The 19,963-nt window shown below is 40.0% G+C and overlaps 2 protein-coding genes across 3 annotated transcripts; both read right to left on the minus strand.

Annotated features, from left to right (window-relative positions):
* Positions 1 to 42: 42 nt before the first annotated feature.
* Positions 43 to 19,813, minus strand: LOC117463792 (perilipin-2-like). 2 transcript variants are annotated; one of them, XM_071206649.1, is made up of 8 exons: positions 19,809 to 19,813; positions 4,717 to 4,763; positions 3,971 to 4,166; positions 3,601 to 3,683; positions 2,659 to 2,878; positions 1,819 to 1,997; positions 1,503 to 1,619; positions 43 to 830 (listed from the first exon to the last, which is right to left on the minus strand). In XM_071206649.1, exons 2-8 carry the CDS (start codon positions 4,744 to 4,746, stop codon positions 393 to 395), a joined length of 1,263 nt encoding a protein of 420 aa, XP_071062750.1. In that variant the 5' UTR covers positions 4,747 to 4,763; positions 19,809 to 19,813; the 3' UTR covers positions 43 to 392. The 2 variants fall into 2 exon arrangements, with proteins under 2 accessions (XP_071062750.1, XP_033962131.1); XM_034106240.2 differs by lacking the exon at positions 19,809 to 19,813 and adding an exon at positions 4,986 to 5,062.
* LOC117463528 (perilipin-2-like) lies at positions 14,869 to 19,026 on the minus strand. Its single transcript, XM_034105791.2, is given in 8 exon segments — positions 14,869 to 15,656; positions 16,329 to 16,445; positions 16,644 to 16,825; positions 17,487 to 17,706; positions 18,427 to 18,509; positions 18,798 to 18,855; positions 18,857 to 18,900; positions 18,903 to 19,026. Coding segments are annotated over 8 exon segments (1,266 nt in total). The 3' UTR covers positions 14,869 to 15,218.
* Positions 19,814 to 19,963: the final 150 nt, after the last annotated feature.

Here is a 19,963-nt window from a genome sequence, read left to right on the forward strand (position 1 = left end):
ATGTTAAAGCATGTGAGAATTAAAGGCATAGCAAAGAGGTACTTTACTGGACATGATTAGGATTTTTATTGTGTAAAAAAACTTGAGATCTTGCCGTGTGTATTTAATGAATAGGTAAATATTAGCCATTACTTTGTCTGAATTTCAAAGCTGCTGCCTCTAGACTAGAGAAACAAAAGCAAATTCAGATGTGTATTGTGAGGGGAAAGAAGCTAATTGTAATATTAATTCCAGTAGGTTTATGTAGAAAGCACCAGATTGGGGAGCAAATCAAATGCAATTTTAGCAATAATTACACATTTAAAAAAAGTATAAAATGGCATTGACATGGAATTAAGAGTTCAATCTTTGCCTACAAAGCAAAATATGCTACTTAAAGCTGGAATGCATTTCTATCGCTGATGGGACTCCAGCGACTTCATCTCCACCTCCACGGGCTCCTGTCGCTGTGATTGGGCGTCGTCAGAGCTGGAGGACGAGGCGCGTGAAGCCGGTGTGTGAGGAGGCTCCGGGGCAATGCGGGAGTAGAAGGGCCCGACCAGCCAGTTGAGCGGCGTGTTGTTGACCAGGTAGTCCATCACGTTGTCCAGGGAGTCCTTCATCCGGCCCAGATGCACCCTGCTAGTGCTCAGCACGCTGTCAGGCAGCTCCCTCAGGGTGGAGGCTGCACTGAAGCTGATGTACACCTGGGAGGCGGAGCAGCTCAGGGACAGCGCCTCCTGCTGGATGTGGAGCGGGAGACCCTGCAGGCCGGACACCAGGCCCAGGCAGGTGGTCTGGAGCTGCTGGGTGAGGGAGAGGGCCAGCGTCAGGGTGCGGGACTCGATCGCCTGAGAGGAGGGGGAGGGACAGATTTACATCACCTGACACACTTTACCTTCAAGAAACAAGGGAGGTGCAAGGTTGTAATAGTTTTGAATAGGATTTATTTTAGTTAAGACTTTTCTGTATGTCAGTTTTCAGGTTTAGTTTGCTAGTTCAAGTTTATATCTTTAGTTTTGCTGTAGTTTTGTGTTTGTTATGACACTATCTCACTAGCATGTAGCTACACAAACATGGGTGTAGGAATGGCCATAACATTAAACTCTTGATTTGGGAATCAACTTGAGTTGTCCTTAATTCCCAAATGTGGAAGATAATAACTTTTAGTTAAGTTGAATAGTTAAAAGGCATTTGATAAATCATGTTATTAATTTTGCAAGACTACACTGCATTTGATAACCATAGTGATTCATTTTGGAGCCTTTAAGCAAAGCTCAATCTGTTGGTCAAGTCTGTGGTCTAATGTCCGGAGAGCTGATGTAAAACCCTGCTCTTTTTTTCCTGTAGTATAATGGCTAAAAAAAACTATACATTTCACGGAAATATCAATACTTCACTTTTTCTTAACAGGATAATGCTTCAATTTAGTTTACTGTAATAACCCTGGTGTGGTATAATCCACAAAATGGGTCCATAAAATAGACGGATTAATATGTGAGCTCGTTGTGTGTTAGTGTTACCTCTGCCTCGTGACCGTTGTGCTGGTTTGGACCGTTGGACTTCCACACAGACTGAGAGTTCAGCTTATTGTTCACCATCTGGGTAGCCCCGTCAATTTTCCTCCTGCCATATTCGATCTAGATTTAAAAAAAAAAAAACATACTTTATTAGCCTCTCACCATAAGCAGTAGAAAAGATGAAGTTCTTTTTATATCCACTTTAGGGCTGAATGAAGTTATTTGTATGACTGGTGTGCAGTTGTAGAAGATTGTGTGTCAAAGGAGATGTGTCTTTATTGTAAAGTGTCTGAATGTATGACTGACTAAAGAGACCCACCAGGTCGACGGTGGAGTTGAGCTCGGAGATGAACTGCACGCTGTGCTGCTTGCGGTCTCGGATGTTGGCCAAGGCTCTGGTGTACGCTCTCTTCCGGAGTTTGGTAGAGAGGGAGCCCAGGCGGACGTAGTAGCTCGCCTCCTCCCGGTCAAACCCTGTCGCAGTTTCCGCCTCCAGCTCTGTCACCAGAGAGGGAACATCAAAGTTAGGTCACACAAAATCTCATAACAAGTTATTTTATGATTTTTGACAGTGTTGCTTCTCTACTGAATTGAGAGTGCTGGAAATGACTGTAGTTTATTGCAATGTAGTTTTACACCTGTCAATTCCTTTAATAAGATCTATTGTTTTGTTATACATTTTTTCATGGGATGCCATAATTCACTGTGAACAAGGATGGCTTTAATGATTGAAAAACTGCCCACTAATACAAATATTCATTCTCAGAAAAGTCAGATTTCCCTGGAAACTGGTTAATAGGTGACCCTTGATAAAGCTACGACAGAGCCTTAAGCCCTTTATTTATTATTGATTGCTTTTTCAATATATATCTATTGATGCAATTGTTTTTTACGTCCACTTTCTAACCATTAACATTACAGACTGTTTCCACTTCCATAATATTGTAATTTCAGAAAAAAGACAAAACGCACAATAAACCAAGTAAAAGATAAATTCGACTCAAAATGTTCTATTTCTATGTAATGAATTATTTGACACAATAAGTGTGTAGTGAGACTCTGTATTGTAAACATAAATCTGAACAGCCACTAAGAGGTGATACATTATTGAAGAAAAAAGGGATGCCTGTGTTCAGTGTGTAGTTGTTTGTCCCCTCACCCAGCTCGTCCTCCGTCAGAGGCAGGTACTGCTCCACCAGGCTCTCAGACGTGCTGAGGGCGGAGTCCACGCCGCTGCTCACCATGCGGGCCACTCTGCTCTCCAGCACCGTGCTCACACTCACACTGACCGCAGCACGAGTCTTATCCATCCCCTCATACACCGCGCCCCGCACACTGCTCAGAGTGCCCGATACGGAGTCCTTGGCACTGGAGACAATCTGGGTGAGGAAAGAGCAGTGGAGGACGTGACTCAGGACAGATACGACAATGAGCAATTTATGATTCTGTAATCTGACCTTGGACTCGTGTTGCTCATTCAGAACAGCTCATACACAGGTTAATATAGGTTACTAAAACTCAACTTGGAAAGTAAAACTAAGTGTGAAAAATGTAATAAAAGACTGTTTCATTACAAAAATGTACAGGAAATGTTTTAGCCTTTTATCAATTTGGTCAAATCTATCATTGATCAATTGCTTGTTTGTATTTAAATGTTTCTAAACTTTCTAAATGTTACGCCTGACATACACCCCCATTTGATATATATATATTTTCCACCTCCATGGGCTCCTGTCGCTGTGATTGGGCGTAGGCAGAGCTGGAGGACGAGGCGTGTGAAGCCGGTGTGTGAGGGGGCTCCGGGGCCATGCGAGTAGAAGGGCCCGACCAGCCAGTTGAGCGGTGTGTTGTTGACCAGGGGGGCCTTCATCTGGCCCAGCTGTACACTTAGTTTTACTTTCCAAGTTGAGTATATATATATATATATATTATGTTTTTAAACAAATGAATACTGAATCTAATCAAAACTCAAATAAAGCTACTTTGAGACAAATGATGTTCGACCAATACAAACTAAACCTTACCGAGCTGAAAACTGAATTAAAAACAAATAATTAATATAAAATGAAATATTCAAAACTATTGTAACTCTTGTTCATACCTGCTCAGATGGCTGGTGAAGAATCGGTAACGTCTTCTCAATTTTATCCAAACCTTTGCAGGCCAGGTCATTGGCAATGGCAACTATAGGCAACACAAATGTAGAGAAAGCTGTTAGAAGAAATCAATATATAAATGTAATCCTAAAATACTAGGGAGAAAAGTGCTTAAATGTTTTTTTAAGTAAAAGAATTAGGGTAATTATGAGTAAACACAGAAACTAGGTGAAAGATCATGGTGAGTAAGCAGCCTGACGTGAACTTCCTGTTTCTCCTCTGTGTGACTCAGCTGCACTAAATGAATCCATCAGTTTCAGGATTTGTTTTGAACTGCTACACACTTTGTGATGTAAAATGAATGAGGTTTCGTACTCTGCGGCTCCAGCTTGTCGATGATGGGTGAAGCGGTGGTGAAAGCCACAGAGGTGATGGTGCGCACTCCCTGCTCCGCCGCCTCACACACACACTTTAAGTAAGGGTGTGTGTCCTTGGTGTTGGAGTACACGCTGGACACCAGGCCGTAGGTGGAGATCACCAGAGGGAGGCTGGTCACCCTGTCCACCACACTCTGAGAGGAGATACAAAGAGAGGAGGCTTAACATACTTAAACAAACAATTAACTCTGTTTTAAACTAATAATATAACCTGATGTTTCTAAATTGATTATATAGGTTGGTTAAACGACCCACAGAAAAATCTTGATGACTGAGTTATTATTCTTCATAAATAAATGTTGCTTTTATTATCTATTTTCTCTGTTTCTGTTCAATACCAAGATAAATAAAATACCGGTGGGCTTTGGACTGACAAAACAATACATTTAAAATAATGAAATAATTGGAAGAATAATCAACTTATTGCAGCCCTATTCTCTATTCCAATTTGTTGTCAAATAATATTTAAAAAAAAACGTGGAATATTTCATACTTTTAAAATGTAAAACATGTTTGTTTTTAATTAAAATATTGAGGCTTAAACCATTTTCATCACTATGTAGGCTATTATAACTTACATTTTGTTGTTGCTTTGCTTCAAAGGGAGTTTTTCCTCCAGCAAATATTAACTAGATAAGCTCAATAATAGTGTACAGTAAACAGTATTTATTATAGTAAACTCACCTGGTTAGAGATAACTGCAGCTGCTGCCATGTCTGCTAAAACAAAACCTACAGAGAGAAAAGACACTATGAATATGGTGTGTTCAAAATAAGAAAACAATGTATTAACCCAATCGAATAGGCTACTTAACAAAAATGAAAAGTCTATTACTTCCGTATTACAGTCTGTCCATAAAGCATTATTACATGTCCCTTTAATTCACAGAAACAGCGAAACTATAGTGAGAACGTTCATAAATAAACTTAAAAGATATAAAGGTAGAGACTCACCGATAGTTTTAGTTCGTCCAAACTGTAAATGAGCTGACTGATGAAAGTGTGAGGCGACAGCAGCTGTATTTATGTAGTGCTGTTATCGCGAGATGTGACGCGGCACAGTGAGGTCAACGTCAGTAAAGTTTCTGGGCCAAAGGTAAAACGGGTAAAAGTTTAGTCGGGGGAAATTCCTCTCAGGCCAGCCGTCACGTGGACAGCGGTCATATTTCTGAACATTTCATAATCCAGGGAAATGTTTCTGTCTAATGAGGATTATTAGGGTTTTTAAATGTCTGTCAAGTAGGCCTACCGGTATTTGAAAAACATAAATTCATCCACAAGCAACAGCTTTTAACTATTGATAGTTGTTCTTTTGACAGTTTTACATGATGTTCTATATAGAGGAATATTACTATTATTGTTTTATACCTAGGCTAAGTACATTTCAGAAAGCATTTATTTATATATTGTTAATGCTAAATTGTCTATGCCCAGTACATATTTATTGATAGATTGCTGGTCTTAAAACGGCATTTTCATACATTTTCACAAATAATTGCTACTGAGTAGGGATACTGTTCTTTAGTGGCTTGTGCCTTGTGTTCTAGAACAAATTAGCAATTGATCAAATTATCAGTGTACACATGTGTACACACAGTGGTCCTGGAGACAGCTTTGAGTACACAGGACTTTGTGTGGCAGGGCAGACAGGGCTCTTTTTTTGTTACAAATGTAGGGGTAACTAAATGTTATGGCACCAAACCACATGATTTATAGAGTACCTTCACAGTCATAATGGTTTAAAGACCATTGGATGAGATGATGATGATATTAATTGTGTTGGTCACCAAGCTTTAAAGGCTTTGACGAAATCAAGGGCCTTTGAATTAGTTTATATTACATTACATTGCATTTAGCTGACGCTTTTATCCAAAGCGACTTACAATAAGTACATTCGACCAGGAAGACACAACCTTGAAGAAAACAGAATCATAAAGTACATCAGGCTTCATAGAGCCAAACATGTCAAGTGCTACTCAACTGGCTTTAGATAAGCCAGTCCTTTATTAGTATATAAGTGCTTTGTTAGCAGTTCTTTGTTAGTAATTCTATCGCTCGAGGTGGAGTTGAAAGAGATGAGTTTTCAGTCTGCGCCGGAAGGTGTGTAAGCTTTCTGCTGTCCTGATGTCAATGGGAGCTCATTCCACCATTTAGGAGCCAGGATAGCAAACCCACGTGTTTCTGCTGATGGGAACTTGGGTCCCCCTCGCAGTGAGGGTGCAGCGAGTCGTTTGGTTGATGCAGAGCGTAGTGCACGCGCTGGGGTGTACGGTTTAACCATGTCCAACCATATATATATATATATATAGGACAGATCCATTCGCAGCATGGTACGCAAGTACCATTGTCTTGAAGTGGATTCTAGCAGTTACCGGAAGCCAGTGGAGGGAGCGGAGGAGCGGAGTGGTGTGGGAGAATTTAGGAAGGTTGAAGACCAGGCGAGCCGCTGCATTCTGGATGAGCTGCAGAGGTCGGATGGCACATGCAGGTAGACCAGCCAGGAGGGAGTTACAGTAGTCTAGGCGTGAGATGACGAGAGCCTGGACCAGAACCTGCGTGGCTTTCTGGGTCAGCTGGGGACGCATCTTCCTGATGTTGTAAGCGTATATCTGCAGCAGCGGGTTGTAGCAGCGATGTTTGCAATGAAGGACAGGTTGTTATCTAGGGTCACACCCAGATTCCTTGCAGTCTGGGTCGGGGAAACAACAGAGGTATATTATATATATCGGCTTTGTCAACATTCACTTGCATTATCTGTAAAGATTGCATAGATGCTAATAAAGGAAATGCCAGCCCATATTTATTGGCCTAAAAAATTAAGTTTAGTATTTTGTGCTAAATAAGAGTTGTTATAGTGTTTGACAATGTGAGGGTATATAGGCCAACTGGGACTTTGTGTGAATATTGTATGAATACAACAATGCATATCATGCAATGCGTTAAGCCTTATAAAAATGTCTTCAACATTTTCCCAGGATGAGTTTTAAGGCCTTTTCACAATAGTTTTTCTCAATAGAAAAAGCAGGTGTGTACTAATAACGGCTTTTTATATCAGACAATGACATCATGTCTTGCTGCAATGTAATGTCACAAAACACAAACAGTCGTTGTATGATCTATATGTTTTTAATCCTCCATGTCAGTTTTTTAAGGATAGTGTTGTAGCTGAATACTTGCTATGATGCTATTTATGAGAAACATTAGTGGTGATATTTTGGAATTGATGAAAGACATTTAACCAACCTAACACTCAACTCAATGGCCTTTGTAGCCCAAAACGTCAGTGGTTTGTCCGCAGATGAACAGCTCTGTGTTGCCAGCTCGACGAAGCCAGATGTGTGACTGAAAATAAGTATTATGTGTTAATAAAAATGTAAATGAAGTGTTAAGGCAGCATTTGGATGCCAGATGAGGAAACATGGGCTTAACTCAGATTCTCCAGTTGGCGAACATTCAGTAGATGGTCCATTGTCCTCGTACTCTATAGACGACGTATGAAAATATTTTCTGCAGTAAAACACAGACTTTAATTGTAATAAAATTCTGTCTGAAGGAAGTTCGTGGGAGAACATCTTAAGTGAGGTGTCATTTATTTAAGAACTATAAAGGAGTGACAGGTCACACACACACACACACACACACACACACACACACACACACACACACACACACACACACACACACAATACACCACAACCACACACACACACACACACACACCCACACACACACACACCACCACACACACACACACACATATACCACGTTTTAGTTGACATTGATCTGCTCATATTTATTGTCCACGTCTTACTTATTTAGTTGCATCAATAATGTGATGTGATTGCGAGCAAAGTATAAACCAGTTGATCAAGAATTATGACTCATCAGGAGTACATTTTATTTTCTCAAGGCTGGATAGGTTAAAGGTCCCAGTGACATGACCATTTCCTACTGATCATAATTCCATTGTTGAGGTCTACTAGATTTGCATTGTGCAATTTTCCATACTCACATTGGTTTCTGCATCACAGCATCTCTGTGTAGTGTGTGTATTCACTCTCTCCGTTCCGTCCTATACAGCTTGTTGGAGCGCCTCCCCCCCTCCAGATGAGCCCACTGTGCTCTGATTGGTCAGCTCCCCACATCTGTTTCTGATGAGTCCACCACCGTTACAGCGGAACATCAGTGTTTATGTGTTACAATGGCGTTGGCAACCAGAAATGACACCAGTAAAGACAACAGATAAGAATGCTGCGTGGGGTCTGGGTGCCGTGTTGCAGTGGCGGCGCTAGAGATTTATTTTGGGGGTGCTGTGGGGTAGCTTGACGTTTCATAGAGGTGCTCAAACATTTAGGGTTTCCCATTAATCTACCGGGCGCTCAGTGGCGTTTCTATATGTACAAAAGTGGTGGGGCACAAAAAACTCAGATGTCTAAATATAAGCTTCTGCAGTTGAGGTTCATGGCTGGTGAGGCACCTGACTCTTCAGGTTTACAAATATTATATTTTGACCTAAATCAAAATATAATATTATTTTCAAAAGCTTTTTTTGTCTGATGCTTCAATTAATTTTAAACAGACAGTTCAACAAAAGGATACCCAAAACATGTAATTTTATCATTTAAATATTGAATTGTTCTCTCTTAGTAAGATCCCATTTTCAATCTTCACATGAAGATGAAGTCCATTTGCCTATCCCTCTGGACAAAAATCTCTATTACTTTTTTGTAAAAGTCCTCCTTATCTTCTTGTAGTTTCAAAAGTCTATCATAAATCTAATCTAATCATAGATTATGATTCGAAAAATTATAAAAGTAGGGTAGACATGTGGATATTAACCGGCTGAACAAAATGTGCATTTATCTAACAGGTTTGTTTCCCACAGATCTTATTTTGAGCTATTTTCTAAAATCCTATGGAGAAATCTCGTTGCTTTTAGGTCGAGGGAAGCCATGCGCAGTTTACTTCCGGGTTTTAGGACGCCTCACTGCAGCTCTCTCGTCTCCTCTTCACACACCACACTTTTCGCGGCACACGTATTTACAGCCAATCAGCTCTGAATTATGTAAGATGACGTATGGTGGGGATGGCAGCTCTTTGCCCCTCTGGTCATTATTTTTTTGCCACACACATTAAATAGGACAATACTCTGAGCATGCGCAGTGTAGTTTTTACAGTCACCATTGACTTAAACAGGGAGAGGGAGGGGCAGGATCGGGTTTTGTCCCACATGGCTCTAAACACTGACAGTGTGTGCCTATTGAGCAGTGTGACACTGTAGACACTAATTAGAAGAACACAGACTAAAACAGCAATGTACAGACGAATCAGATGATTAAACATGATCTTAAATATATTTAATATATATATTTTTTTTTTTTTGCATTTTTTTGTAATCATTATTTACATAACACATAAGGGGGACGGTTAATAACTGGAAAAGCATGTCATGGGACCTAAGTTACCACATTTTTTTATTATTGATTGCTGTTTGATAATATTCCTTCCGTCTCAGTTTCTGTGATATGTTCAAACATGTATGACTATGCTATTGTAATGTTGACAACTTTGAAACCAGCATCAGGGAAAATATTCTGTTTAAAGTGCCATTTTACTGCCTAAAATATAAACTGTCCCTGTTTTCAAGGCACTTGGATTCTGGTTAGATTCAAACATAAAGTTATCTGTGGTCTACTGTATTTCCTGGGAAAATATATGGTGTACTTTAAATTGTACATGCTTTAAGCATCAAAGTTATTGAAAACCAATATTTTAGTTTGAGTTTGTCCGTGCACATGATTAGCACATTGTGTAAATACATTTCGAAAGGACACACCAGGGTCATTGTGGTTCAGTGATATAGTTGACTTATTTTAATTCACCCGAGACTCTTGCTGTCTACCAGATAAACAAAAAGCCAGACACCCAGACTCCACAGCAAACTACACACTGTCTGCTCTTAGGAAAGATCATTTCAAAAATAAAAGCACAAAACGTTTGGTTTAGATTTTAATGCAATTACAGCCCGTTTGTGTCAAACTGAAACATATTAAAATCTAAGGCCATCTGTTTAACTTAACTTTGGATTACATTCTAGTTTTCCCGATAAGCAGATATTAACCATTATCAGTCGTTGTTTCATTTTAAATATAGTACATTCAATTAGTATGTACATTGATTTTGACAGTATCACTGTGTTATCTGATGATTAGCAATTCCTGCGTACTGTTCATGCTGCTGATATTTTTCATGCATACTTGCTAGTATTTGCAGAATGAGGCCACTAGATGTCAGCAAAGCAGCATGCAACATCACAGCCTGTTATTTTCCTCAAACGTTCTCTTCTTTGCCAACACTTGTATTACACTTTTGGCCTGTTAATCTGGTATTTAACTATTGACCAATGAGAACATATTGTAGATTTTCATGTCTTAAGAATGATTTTGCACATTTAGAAATGCTTTTGTCAAGGGAAAAAATTAAAAGTTTGAAAGACTGAGAAAAACTATAGTTAATTAAACATATGAAATAATGATGAATCAAAACAAATGTATTTATTTTAAGAAATTCACAGATAGAAGTAAAAATTCAGACCTAAATCCTGTGAAGGAAAACTTGTGAAAATATGTGACTAAGAGGGATTTACAGTAAGGAGGATAAGGAGCTTGCCAGTCTGATTTCCTCGGGAGGAGAGTGGGGGCCTTTAATCAGAGAAAGCCCGGTCATCCTTAGTCCTTAGAGCGGGATGTGCGCTCTCTTCATTTGGTTTGGTGAGGAGTCTTATTGCTGCATTTATTCAAGATTCAAAGGCTGTATTTATATACATGCAACATAGCCACAGTAAATAGTGAAAATTACACAATGGTAAATAAACAATAAAAACCATGACGATTATAAAAAGAGAATATAAGAAATTAAATAGTTTAACATTAAAAATGTTAAATAAAATAAAGACAAGTATTTACACCAAATTTAAAACTACAAAAAATAAAACTTAGTAGAATGAATAAATTGCAAAATATGACAAAACTGCAGTGTATTATATTAAACTGAAACCCCTAAATGTTTATATTATCATTTACACACTATATGGACTGGTTAAATGAAGCAATATGTTTCCATGGGACCATGGAGAAGTAGCCAAATACAAGAGGGTCATACATATATGATCTAAATTAGATTTAGGGACACAGAAAACATATAAGAGAGTGAATCCATCTTTTAAGACAGAATCAAACAGACAGTGATGTGAGCCAAGTCTTGACTCTTTCTCTCTTTCCACAGATGAAAGGGAAGCTGAGTCCTCCGGGCCGTGCCCTCCTGTTTCCTGCGGCTGGGCTGAGGGCAGCGGGGTTACAGAGTCTGGCAGCACTCGAGAGGAGATCCTCACACGGCATCCCTCATTGTGCCCTCCGAGACAGGTAGGCCTGCGGGCAGCGCGCCAACACTCCTGGCTGGGTAACGGATACCTGTGGGCTACTGGGAAAGTGTCACACCTCCGGATCAACACACAGTCATATAGTCTGTGTGAAGAAAGAGTGTAGACAGAGAGAGACGCAGTGGCTGTCCTTTCATGCTCTTCAGATCATGAGTGCTAAGGTATGCTTTGGTTAACTCTACCCTCATACGCTGCTGCCTTAAGTACGTCTGCTGTCAGACAGAGGAGTTCACATATCTGTCCATCAAACCTGTAACAGGGCCTGTGGATCAATGCATACAGGGTGATCATGAGTCAATACATGTAGCTCTAAGTGTTCTTCTTAAAGGCCTTGAGATGCAGGTTAGTGAACTATAATGACATGCGTGACATAAAGGTGGGGTAGGTACGTTTCAGAAACCGGCTCGAGATTACACTTGTTGTTATATTCCATGGATGCTCTTAACATCCCGATAGCAATGAATATCTGAAGTGCTTGACAAAAAATCCTAAAAAATGTCATCTGTAGAAGCCGTAATACTGTAAAAAGTACAGCCTACCTGCCTGTCAGCCTTCCATCGTGGCACAAACTTATCTCGTGCCCTCATTGGTCATGTGCGCGTTCGTGTGTGTTGAAGGAGGGGCTCTATAAGGAAGTGGCAGATTTTCTCCGGTTGTGTATTTTCAAATTCTAGCGATCTCGAGCCGGTTTCTCAAATGTACCTACCCCACCTTTAAATAGCAGATTACAGAATTAAAAGACATGTATGGTCAATTTCAATCTGGATTTTACACACATGACTGTGGGCTAACTTTGTCGGTGCCACTCCATTGTAATTGTAATTTTTTGATTTCATTTTGTTTTACACAAACTTTTACTCAACACTTGAATGAATGCAACAGAAAATAAGCTCAGCAATTAGCCAACTCATTTCGAGAACATGGCTAGCGATAATTAGATGCTAATACTTCGCTATGTTCTCCAGCTAGCTGCTAACTTTGTGTCATCTACAGCTGGGAAGGTGCCATACAGTTTCATATTTTTATATTTGCTCGGGCAACAAATGATGCAATTTGATGAAACCAATGAAGGGAACTGAAGAGTCTTTTTCCATTCCCTGTGCAATCATTTCCCATAAAAGTGGTCATCACTGTTATTACCAAAATATTGATGGAGCAATTTTAAACGAAGCCTGACAATAATTCAGCGTCTTTGTTTAATTGTATGATGATGAGATTGATAAATCTTCCTAAGTGAACAGTTTGTGTTTGCAAAATAGAAAATCTTAATAAATGTCATCATGTTTGTGCAGACAGTCATGATTGCAGCTGTTTGCTGAAAGGCACTCATTATCTTTTATCTCTCCATGTGTTGAGTCAGGTTCTGCTGCTACAGTTTTTATAACATTTGCAATAGCTAGCAGCCCGTGAAAAGCACGATACACTATTGTAGATATTTCTAGAGCGACACGGAAAAAGTACATGAAATAAATAGTAGCATTGTGGAGACATATCTGGCTGTCAATATGATCGAGTAGGGGCGGACTGAACATTGGCTGTATTCTTGTTGTCAGAGTGAATTTACCCCAGAATTTCAACATCTGGGACCAAAATAGTCACAGTGCTGCTAAATGTGGCCCTATTATTGTTCCCAGCTTCAACCCAAGGAGAGGTCGTGCATGCAGAAATGAACTAGGCCTACATTTTAACAAGTGGATGCCTTCCCCTGAAATAATCATTACTTCAGCTTTTAATCAACAACAGATCTAAGCAGATAATGCGGGGCAGTAACTGCAGATTTATAGCTACACTGTAGATAAACAGACAAGCCCGTGCTCATGTTAAGCAGGGCTCTGTGCACCTGTCGGTTGTAATCCTCGGATAATGGCTCCGGCTCGTTAGCTAAGACATCCGAGTTAACCGTCTACATTTCCCACTGAGAGGATCACTGAGTCAACAATGATACAAGGTTAAAAGTGTGAGAAAAGGTCAGAATGTGTCTTTAAAGGTCCCCTATTATACTGTTTTTCATCAATATATTATAGGTCTCGGATATATACAAAACATGTCAAGACATACCAAACAGATCGTGCATTGCAGCATCCCATAATCCCCTCTGTTTCAGCCCTGTTTCAAAAGGGCTGATTCTCTGTCTGTTACTTCAGATGAAAATAAGGAGCCCCTCCCCACGCCCCTCTGAGAGAGATTTGGTTAAAAAGAACACAATGGTGCTCTAGGAGGAGATTCAGGTGATAAGGTGGGGGGGGGGTTACCTTGGTTGGTGATTGGCTAATGGTTACACAAGACAAAACAATTGCCGAAATCTGATCAGCTCATTTCCAGACAGGTTTTTATATAAATGGATCAGGACAAAAAGTGAGCAAATCTTTGTTCCTGAAACGTTCAGAATCTCTTTCCACAGAGGGGAGTGGACACATGTTGATGTATAAAAGACATGAAAAAGGGGATTTCGCATAATAGGTGATCTTTCAAATCTGATTCTGTGTTCCTGAGGGACCAGACCCTCACTTCCACCTTGATGATTTTCAGTAATGATATTTAAAAAAAAAAAAGGCTTGCATTCAATCAAGCAGAATACAATTGCAAAAATCTTTGAACAATTGCATAGTTTGAACGGGTCAGATGGCAGGTGAGACCACAGAAGGCCGTCGGTGGCGTGGGTCGAACACAGTCCCACATGACCCCCGACATGTTTCGACAACATTCACAGGCCGTTTTCGGAGAGCCGTGCTGGGATTAGCATGCCGGCTGTTTGTGGTGGAAAACTGGCAGCAATTCACAGCTATATTTTCTAATATACCTGGATTATGATCTGATCCACTAACTTGTATGCATGTGTTGTTTTCAGGCCCTCTCCTTTTCTGAAGAGACGCAGGAGGACATTGACGTTGACCTGCTGGATGACGTAGCATTGTGCCAGTTTCAGAGGCTCACGGTAGTACTTTTAAATTCAACTTACTGTGTGATGAGTTATCTCATTTTCAGAAAAGGTTCAAGGCTTTGTATATTAAAGTATATTAAAGTATATTGCTAAACCTTTGAAAGACATCATTCATTCTGGGTTTTCAGAGTATGATGGACAATCTGTCGAGGCGAAGGCGCTGCCAGCAATAAAGATCAACTGACCAGCACTAGTTCAACTGTTAATGTATTATGAAATGAGTCGAACAGTTTGTTTTTAAATTTTAATAAAGCTAATTTTTTTATTATTCTAAATGATTGTCATTTAATGATCTAGTCAGTAGAATAGAGTAAATGCCCTTCCCAATTTCAAATGGACTCAAAATGTATCAAAAGCATGGATGCAGATTAAGAGAATAGAATTTGATTAACTTAATTTGCATTGCTAAGATGTAAATGTTAAAGCATGTGAGAATTAAAGGCATAGCAAAGAGGTACTTTACTGGACATGATTAGGATTTTTATTGTGTAAAAAAACTTGAGATCTTGCCGTGTGTATTTAATGAATAGGTAAATATTAGCCATTACTTTGTCTGAATTTCAAAGCTGCTGCCTCTAGACTAGAGAAACAAAAGCAAATTCAGATGTGTATTGTGAGGGGAAAGAAGCTAATTGTAATATTAATTCCAGTAGGTTTATGTAGAAAGCACCAGATTGGGGAGCAAATCAAATGCAATTTTAGCAATAATTACACATTTAAAAAAAGTATAAAATGGCATTGACATGGAATTAAGAGTTCAATCTTTGCCTACAAAGCAAAATATGCTACTTAAAGCTGGAATGCATTTCTATCGCTGATGGGACTCCAGCGACTTCATCTCCACCTCCACGGGCTCCTGTCGCTGTGATTGGGCGTCGTCAGAGCTGGAGGACGAGGCGCGTGAAGCCGGTGTGTGAGGAGGCTCCGGGGCAATGCGGGAGTAGAAGGGCCCGACCAGCCAGTTGAGCGGCGTGTTGTTGACCAGGTAGTCCATCACGTTGTCCAGGGAGTCCTTCATCCGGCCCAGATGCACCCTGCTAGTGCTCAGCACGCTGTCAGGCAGCTCCCTCAGGGTGGAGGCTGCACTGAAGCTGATGTACACCTGGGAGGCGGAGCAGCTCAGGGACAGCGCCTCCTGCTGGATGTGGAGCGGGAGACCCTGCAGGCCGGACACCAGGCCCAGGCAGGTGGTCTGGAGCTGCTGGGTGAGGGAGAGGGCCAGCGTCAGGGTGCGGGACTCGATCGCCTGAGAGGAGGGGGAGGGACAGATTTACATCACCTGACACACTTTACCTTCAAGAAACAAGGGAGGTGCAAGGTTGTAATAGTTTTGAATAGGATTTATTTTAGTTAAGACTTTTCTGTATGTCAGTTTTCAGGTTTAGTTTGCTAGTTCAAGTTTATATCTTTAGTTTTGCTGTAGTTTTGTGTTTGTTATGACACTATCTCACTAGCATGTAGCTACACAAACATGGGTGTAGGAATGGCCATAACATTAAACTCTTGATTTGGGAATCAACTTGAGTTGTCCTTAATTCCCAAATGTGGAAGATAATAACTTTTAGTTAAGTTGAATAGTTAAAAGGCATTTGATAAATCATGTTATTAATTTTGCAAGACTACACTGCATTTGATAACCATAGTGATTCATTTTGGAGCCTTTAAGCAAAGCTCAATCTGTTGGTCAAGTCTGTGGTCTAATGTCCGGAGAGCTGATGTAAAACCCTGCTCTTTTTTTCCTGTAGTATAATGGCTAAAAAAAACTATACATTTCACGGAAATATCAATACTTCACTTTTTCTTAACAGGATAATGCTTCAATTTAGTTTACTGTAATAACCCTGGTGTGGTATAATCCACAAAATGGGTCCATAAAATAGACGGATTAATATGTGAGCTCGTTGTGTGTTAGTGTTACCTCTGCCTCGTGACCGTTGTGCTGGTTTGGACCGTTGGACTTCCACACAGACTGAGAGTTCAGCTTATTGTTCACCATCTGGGTAGCCCCGTCAATTTTCCTCCTGCCATATTCGATCTAGATTTAAAAAAAAAAAACATACTTTATTAGCCTCTCACCATAAGCAGTAGAAAAGATGAAGTTCTTTTTATATCCACTTTAGGGCTGAATGAAGTTATTTGTATGACTGGTGTGCAGTTGTAGAAGATTGTGTGTCAAAGGAGATGTGTCTTTATTGTAAAGTGTCTGAATGTATGACTGACTAAAGAGACCCACCAGGTCGACGGTGGAGTTGAGCTCGGAGATGAACTGCACGCTGTGCTGCTTGCGGTCTCGGATGTTGGCCAAGGCTCTGGTGTACGCTCTCTTCCGGAGTTTGGTAGAGAGGGAGCCCAGGCGGACGTAGTAGTAGCTCGCCTCCTCCCGGTCAAACCCTGTCGCAGTTTCCGCCTCCAGCTCTGTCACCAGAGAGGGAACATCAAAGTTAGGTCACACAAAATCTCATAACAAGTTATTTTATGATTTTTGACAGTGTTGCTTCTCTACTGAATTGAGAGTGCTGGAAATGACTGTAGTTTATTGCAATGTAGTTTTACACCTGTCAATTCCTTTAATAAGATCTATTGTTTTGTTATACATTTTTTCATGGGATGCCATAATTCACTGTGAACAAGGATGGCTTTAATGATTGAAAAACTGCCCACTAATACAAATATTCATTCTCAGAAAAGTCAGATTTCCCTGGAAACTGGTTAATAGGTGACCCTTGATAAAGCTACGACAGAGCCTTAAGCCCTTTATTTATTATTGATTGCTTTTTCAATATATATCTATTGATGCAATTGTTTTTTACGTCCACTTTCTAACCATTAACATTACAGACTGTTTCCACTTCCATAATATTGTAATTTCAGAAAAAAGACAAAACGCACAATAAACCAAGTAAAAGATAAATTCGACTCAAAATGTTCTATTTCTATGTAATGAATTATTTGACACAATAAGTGTGTAGTGAGACTCTGTATTGTAAACATAAATCTGAACAGCCACTAAGAGGTGATACATTATTGAAGAAAAAAGGGATGCCTGTGTTCAGTGTGTAGTTGTTTGTCCCCTCACCCAGCTCGTCCTCCGTCAGAGGCAGGTACTGCTCCACCAGGCTCTCAGACGTGCTGAGGGCGGAGTCCACGCCGCTGCTCACCATGCGGGCCACTCTGCTCTCCAGCACCGTGCTCACACTCACACTGACCGCAGCACGAGTCTTATCCATCCCCTCATACACCGCGCCCCGCACACTGCTCAGAGTGCCCGATACGGAGTCCTTGGCACTGGAGACAATCTGGGTGAGGAAAGAGCAGTGGAGGACGTGACTCAGGACAGATACGACAATGAGCAATTTATGATTCTGTAATCTGACCTTGGACTCGTGTTGCTCATTCAGAACAGCTCATACACAGGTTAATATAGGTTACTAAAACTCAACTTGGAAAGTAAAACTAAGTGTGAAAAATGTAATAAAAGACTGTTTCATTACAAAAATGTACAGGAAATGTTTTAGCCTTTTATCAATTTGGTCAAATCTATCATTGATCAATTGCTTGTTTGTATTTAAATGTTTCTAAACTTTCTAAATGTTACGCCTGACATACACCCCCATTTGATATATATATTTTCCACCTCCATGGGCTCCTGTCGCTGTGATTGGGCGTAGGCAGAGCTGGAGGACGAGGCGTGTGAAGCCGGTGTGTGAGGGGGCTCCGGGGCCATGCGAGTAGAAGGGCCCGACCAGCCAGTTGAGCGGTGTGTTGTTGACCAGGGGGGCCTTCATCTGGCCCAGCTGTACACTTAGTTTTACTTTCCAAGTTGAGTATATATATATATATATATTATGTTTTTAAACAAATGAATACTGAATCTAATCAAAACTCAAATAAAGCTACTTTGAGACAAATGATGTTCGACCAATACAAACTAAACCTTACCGAGCTGAAAACTGAATTAAAAACAAATAATTAATATAAAATGAAATATTCAAAACTATTGTAACTCTTGTTCATACCTGCTCAGATGGCTGGTGAAGAATCGGTAACGTCTTCTCAATTTTATCCAAACCTTTGCAGGCCAGGTCATTGGCAATGGCAACTATAGGCAACACAAATGTAGAGAAAGCTGTTAGAAGAAATCAATATATAAATGTAATCCTAAAATACTAGGGAGAAAAGTGCTTAAATGTTTTTTTAAGTAAAAGAATTAGGGTAATTATGAGTAAACACAGAAACTAGGTGAAAGATCTGGTGAGTAAGCAGCCTGACGTGAACTTCCTGTTTCTCCTCTGTGTGACTCAGCTGCACTAAATGAATCCATCAGTTTCAGGATTTGTTTTGAACTGCTACACACACTTTGTGATGTAAAATGAATGAGGTTTCGTACTCTGCGGCTCCAGCTTGTCGATGATGGTGAAGCGGTGGATGAAAGCCACAGAGGTGATTGGTGCGCACTCCCTGCTCCGCCGCCTCACACACACACTTAAGTAAGGGTGTGTGTCCTTGGTGTTGGAGTACACGCTGGACACCAGGCCGTAGGTGGAGATCACCAGAGGGAGGCTGGTCACCCTGTCCACCACCTCTGAGAGGAGATACAAAGAGAGGAGGCTTAACATACTTAAACAAACAATTAACTCTGTTTTAAACTAATAATATAACCTGATGTTTCTAAATTGATTATATAGGTTGGTTTAAACGACCCACAGAAAAATCTTGATGACTGAGTATTATTCTTCATAAATAAATGTTGCTTTTATATCTATTTTCTCTGTTTCTGTTCAATACCAAGATAAATAAAATACCGGTGGGCTTTGGACTGACAAAACAATACATTTAAAATAATGAAATAATTGGAAGAATAATCAACTTATTGCAGCCCTATTCTCTATTCCAATTTGTTGTCAAATAATATTTAAAAAAAAACGTGGAATATTTCATACTTTTAAAATGTAAAACATGTTTGTTTTTAATTAAAATATTGAGGCTTAAACCATTTTCATCACTATGTAGGCTATTATAACTTACATTTGTTGTTGCTTGCTTCAAAGGGAGTTTTTCCCTCCAGCAAATATTAACTAGATAAGCTCAATAATAGTGTACAGTAAACAGTATTTATGTATAGTAAACTCACCTGGTTAGAGATAACTGCAGCTGCTGCCATGTCTGCTAAAACAAACCTACAGAGAGAAAAGACACTATGAATATGGTGTGTTCAAAATAAGAAAACAATGTATTAACCAATCGAATAGGCTACTTAACAAAAATGAAAAGTCTATTACTTCCGTATTACAGTCTGTCCATAAAGCATTATTACATGTCCCTTTAATTCACAGAAACAGCGAAACTATAGTGAGAACGTTCATAAATAAACTTAAAAGATATAAAGGTAGAGACTCACCGATAGTTTTAGTTCGTCCAAACGTAAATGAGCTGACTGATGAAAGTGTGAGGCGACAGCAGCTGTATTTATGTAGTGCTGTTATCGCGAGATGTGACGCGGCACAGTGAGGTCAACGTCAGTAAAGTTTCTGGGCCAAAGGTAAACGGGTAAAA

The sequence above is a fragment of the Pseudochaenichthys georgianus genome, chromosome 18 (genome assembly GCF_902827115.2).
Source record: "Pseudochaenichthys georgianus chromosome 18, fPseGeo1.2, whole genome shotgun sequence".
In the NCBI taxonomy this organism is placed as follows: domain Eukaryota; kingdom Metazoa; phylum Chordata; class Actinopteri; order Perciformes; family Channichthyidae; genus Pseudochaenichthys; species Pseudochaenichthys georgianus.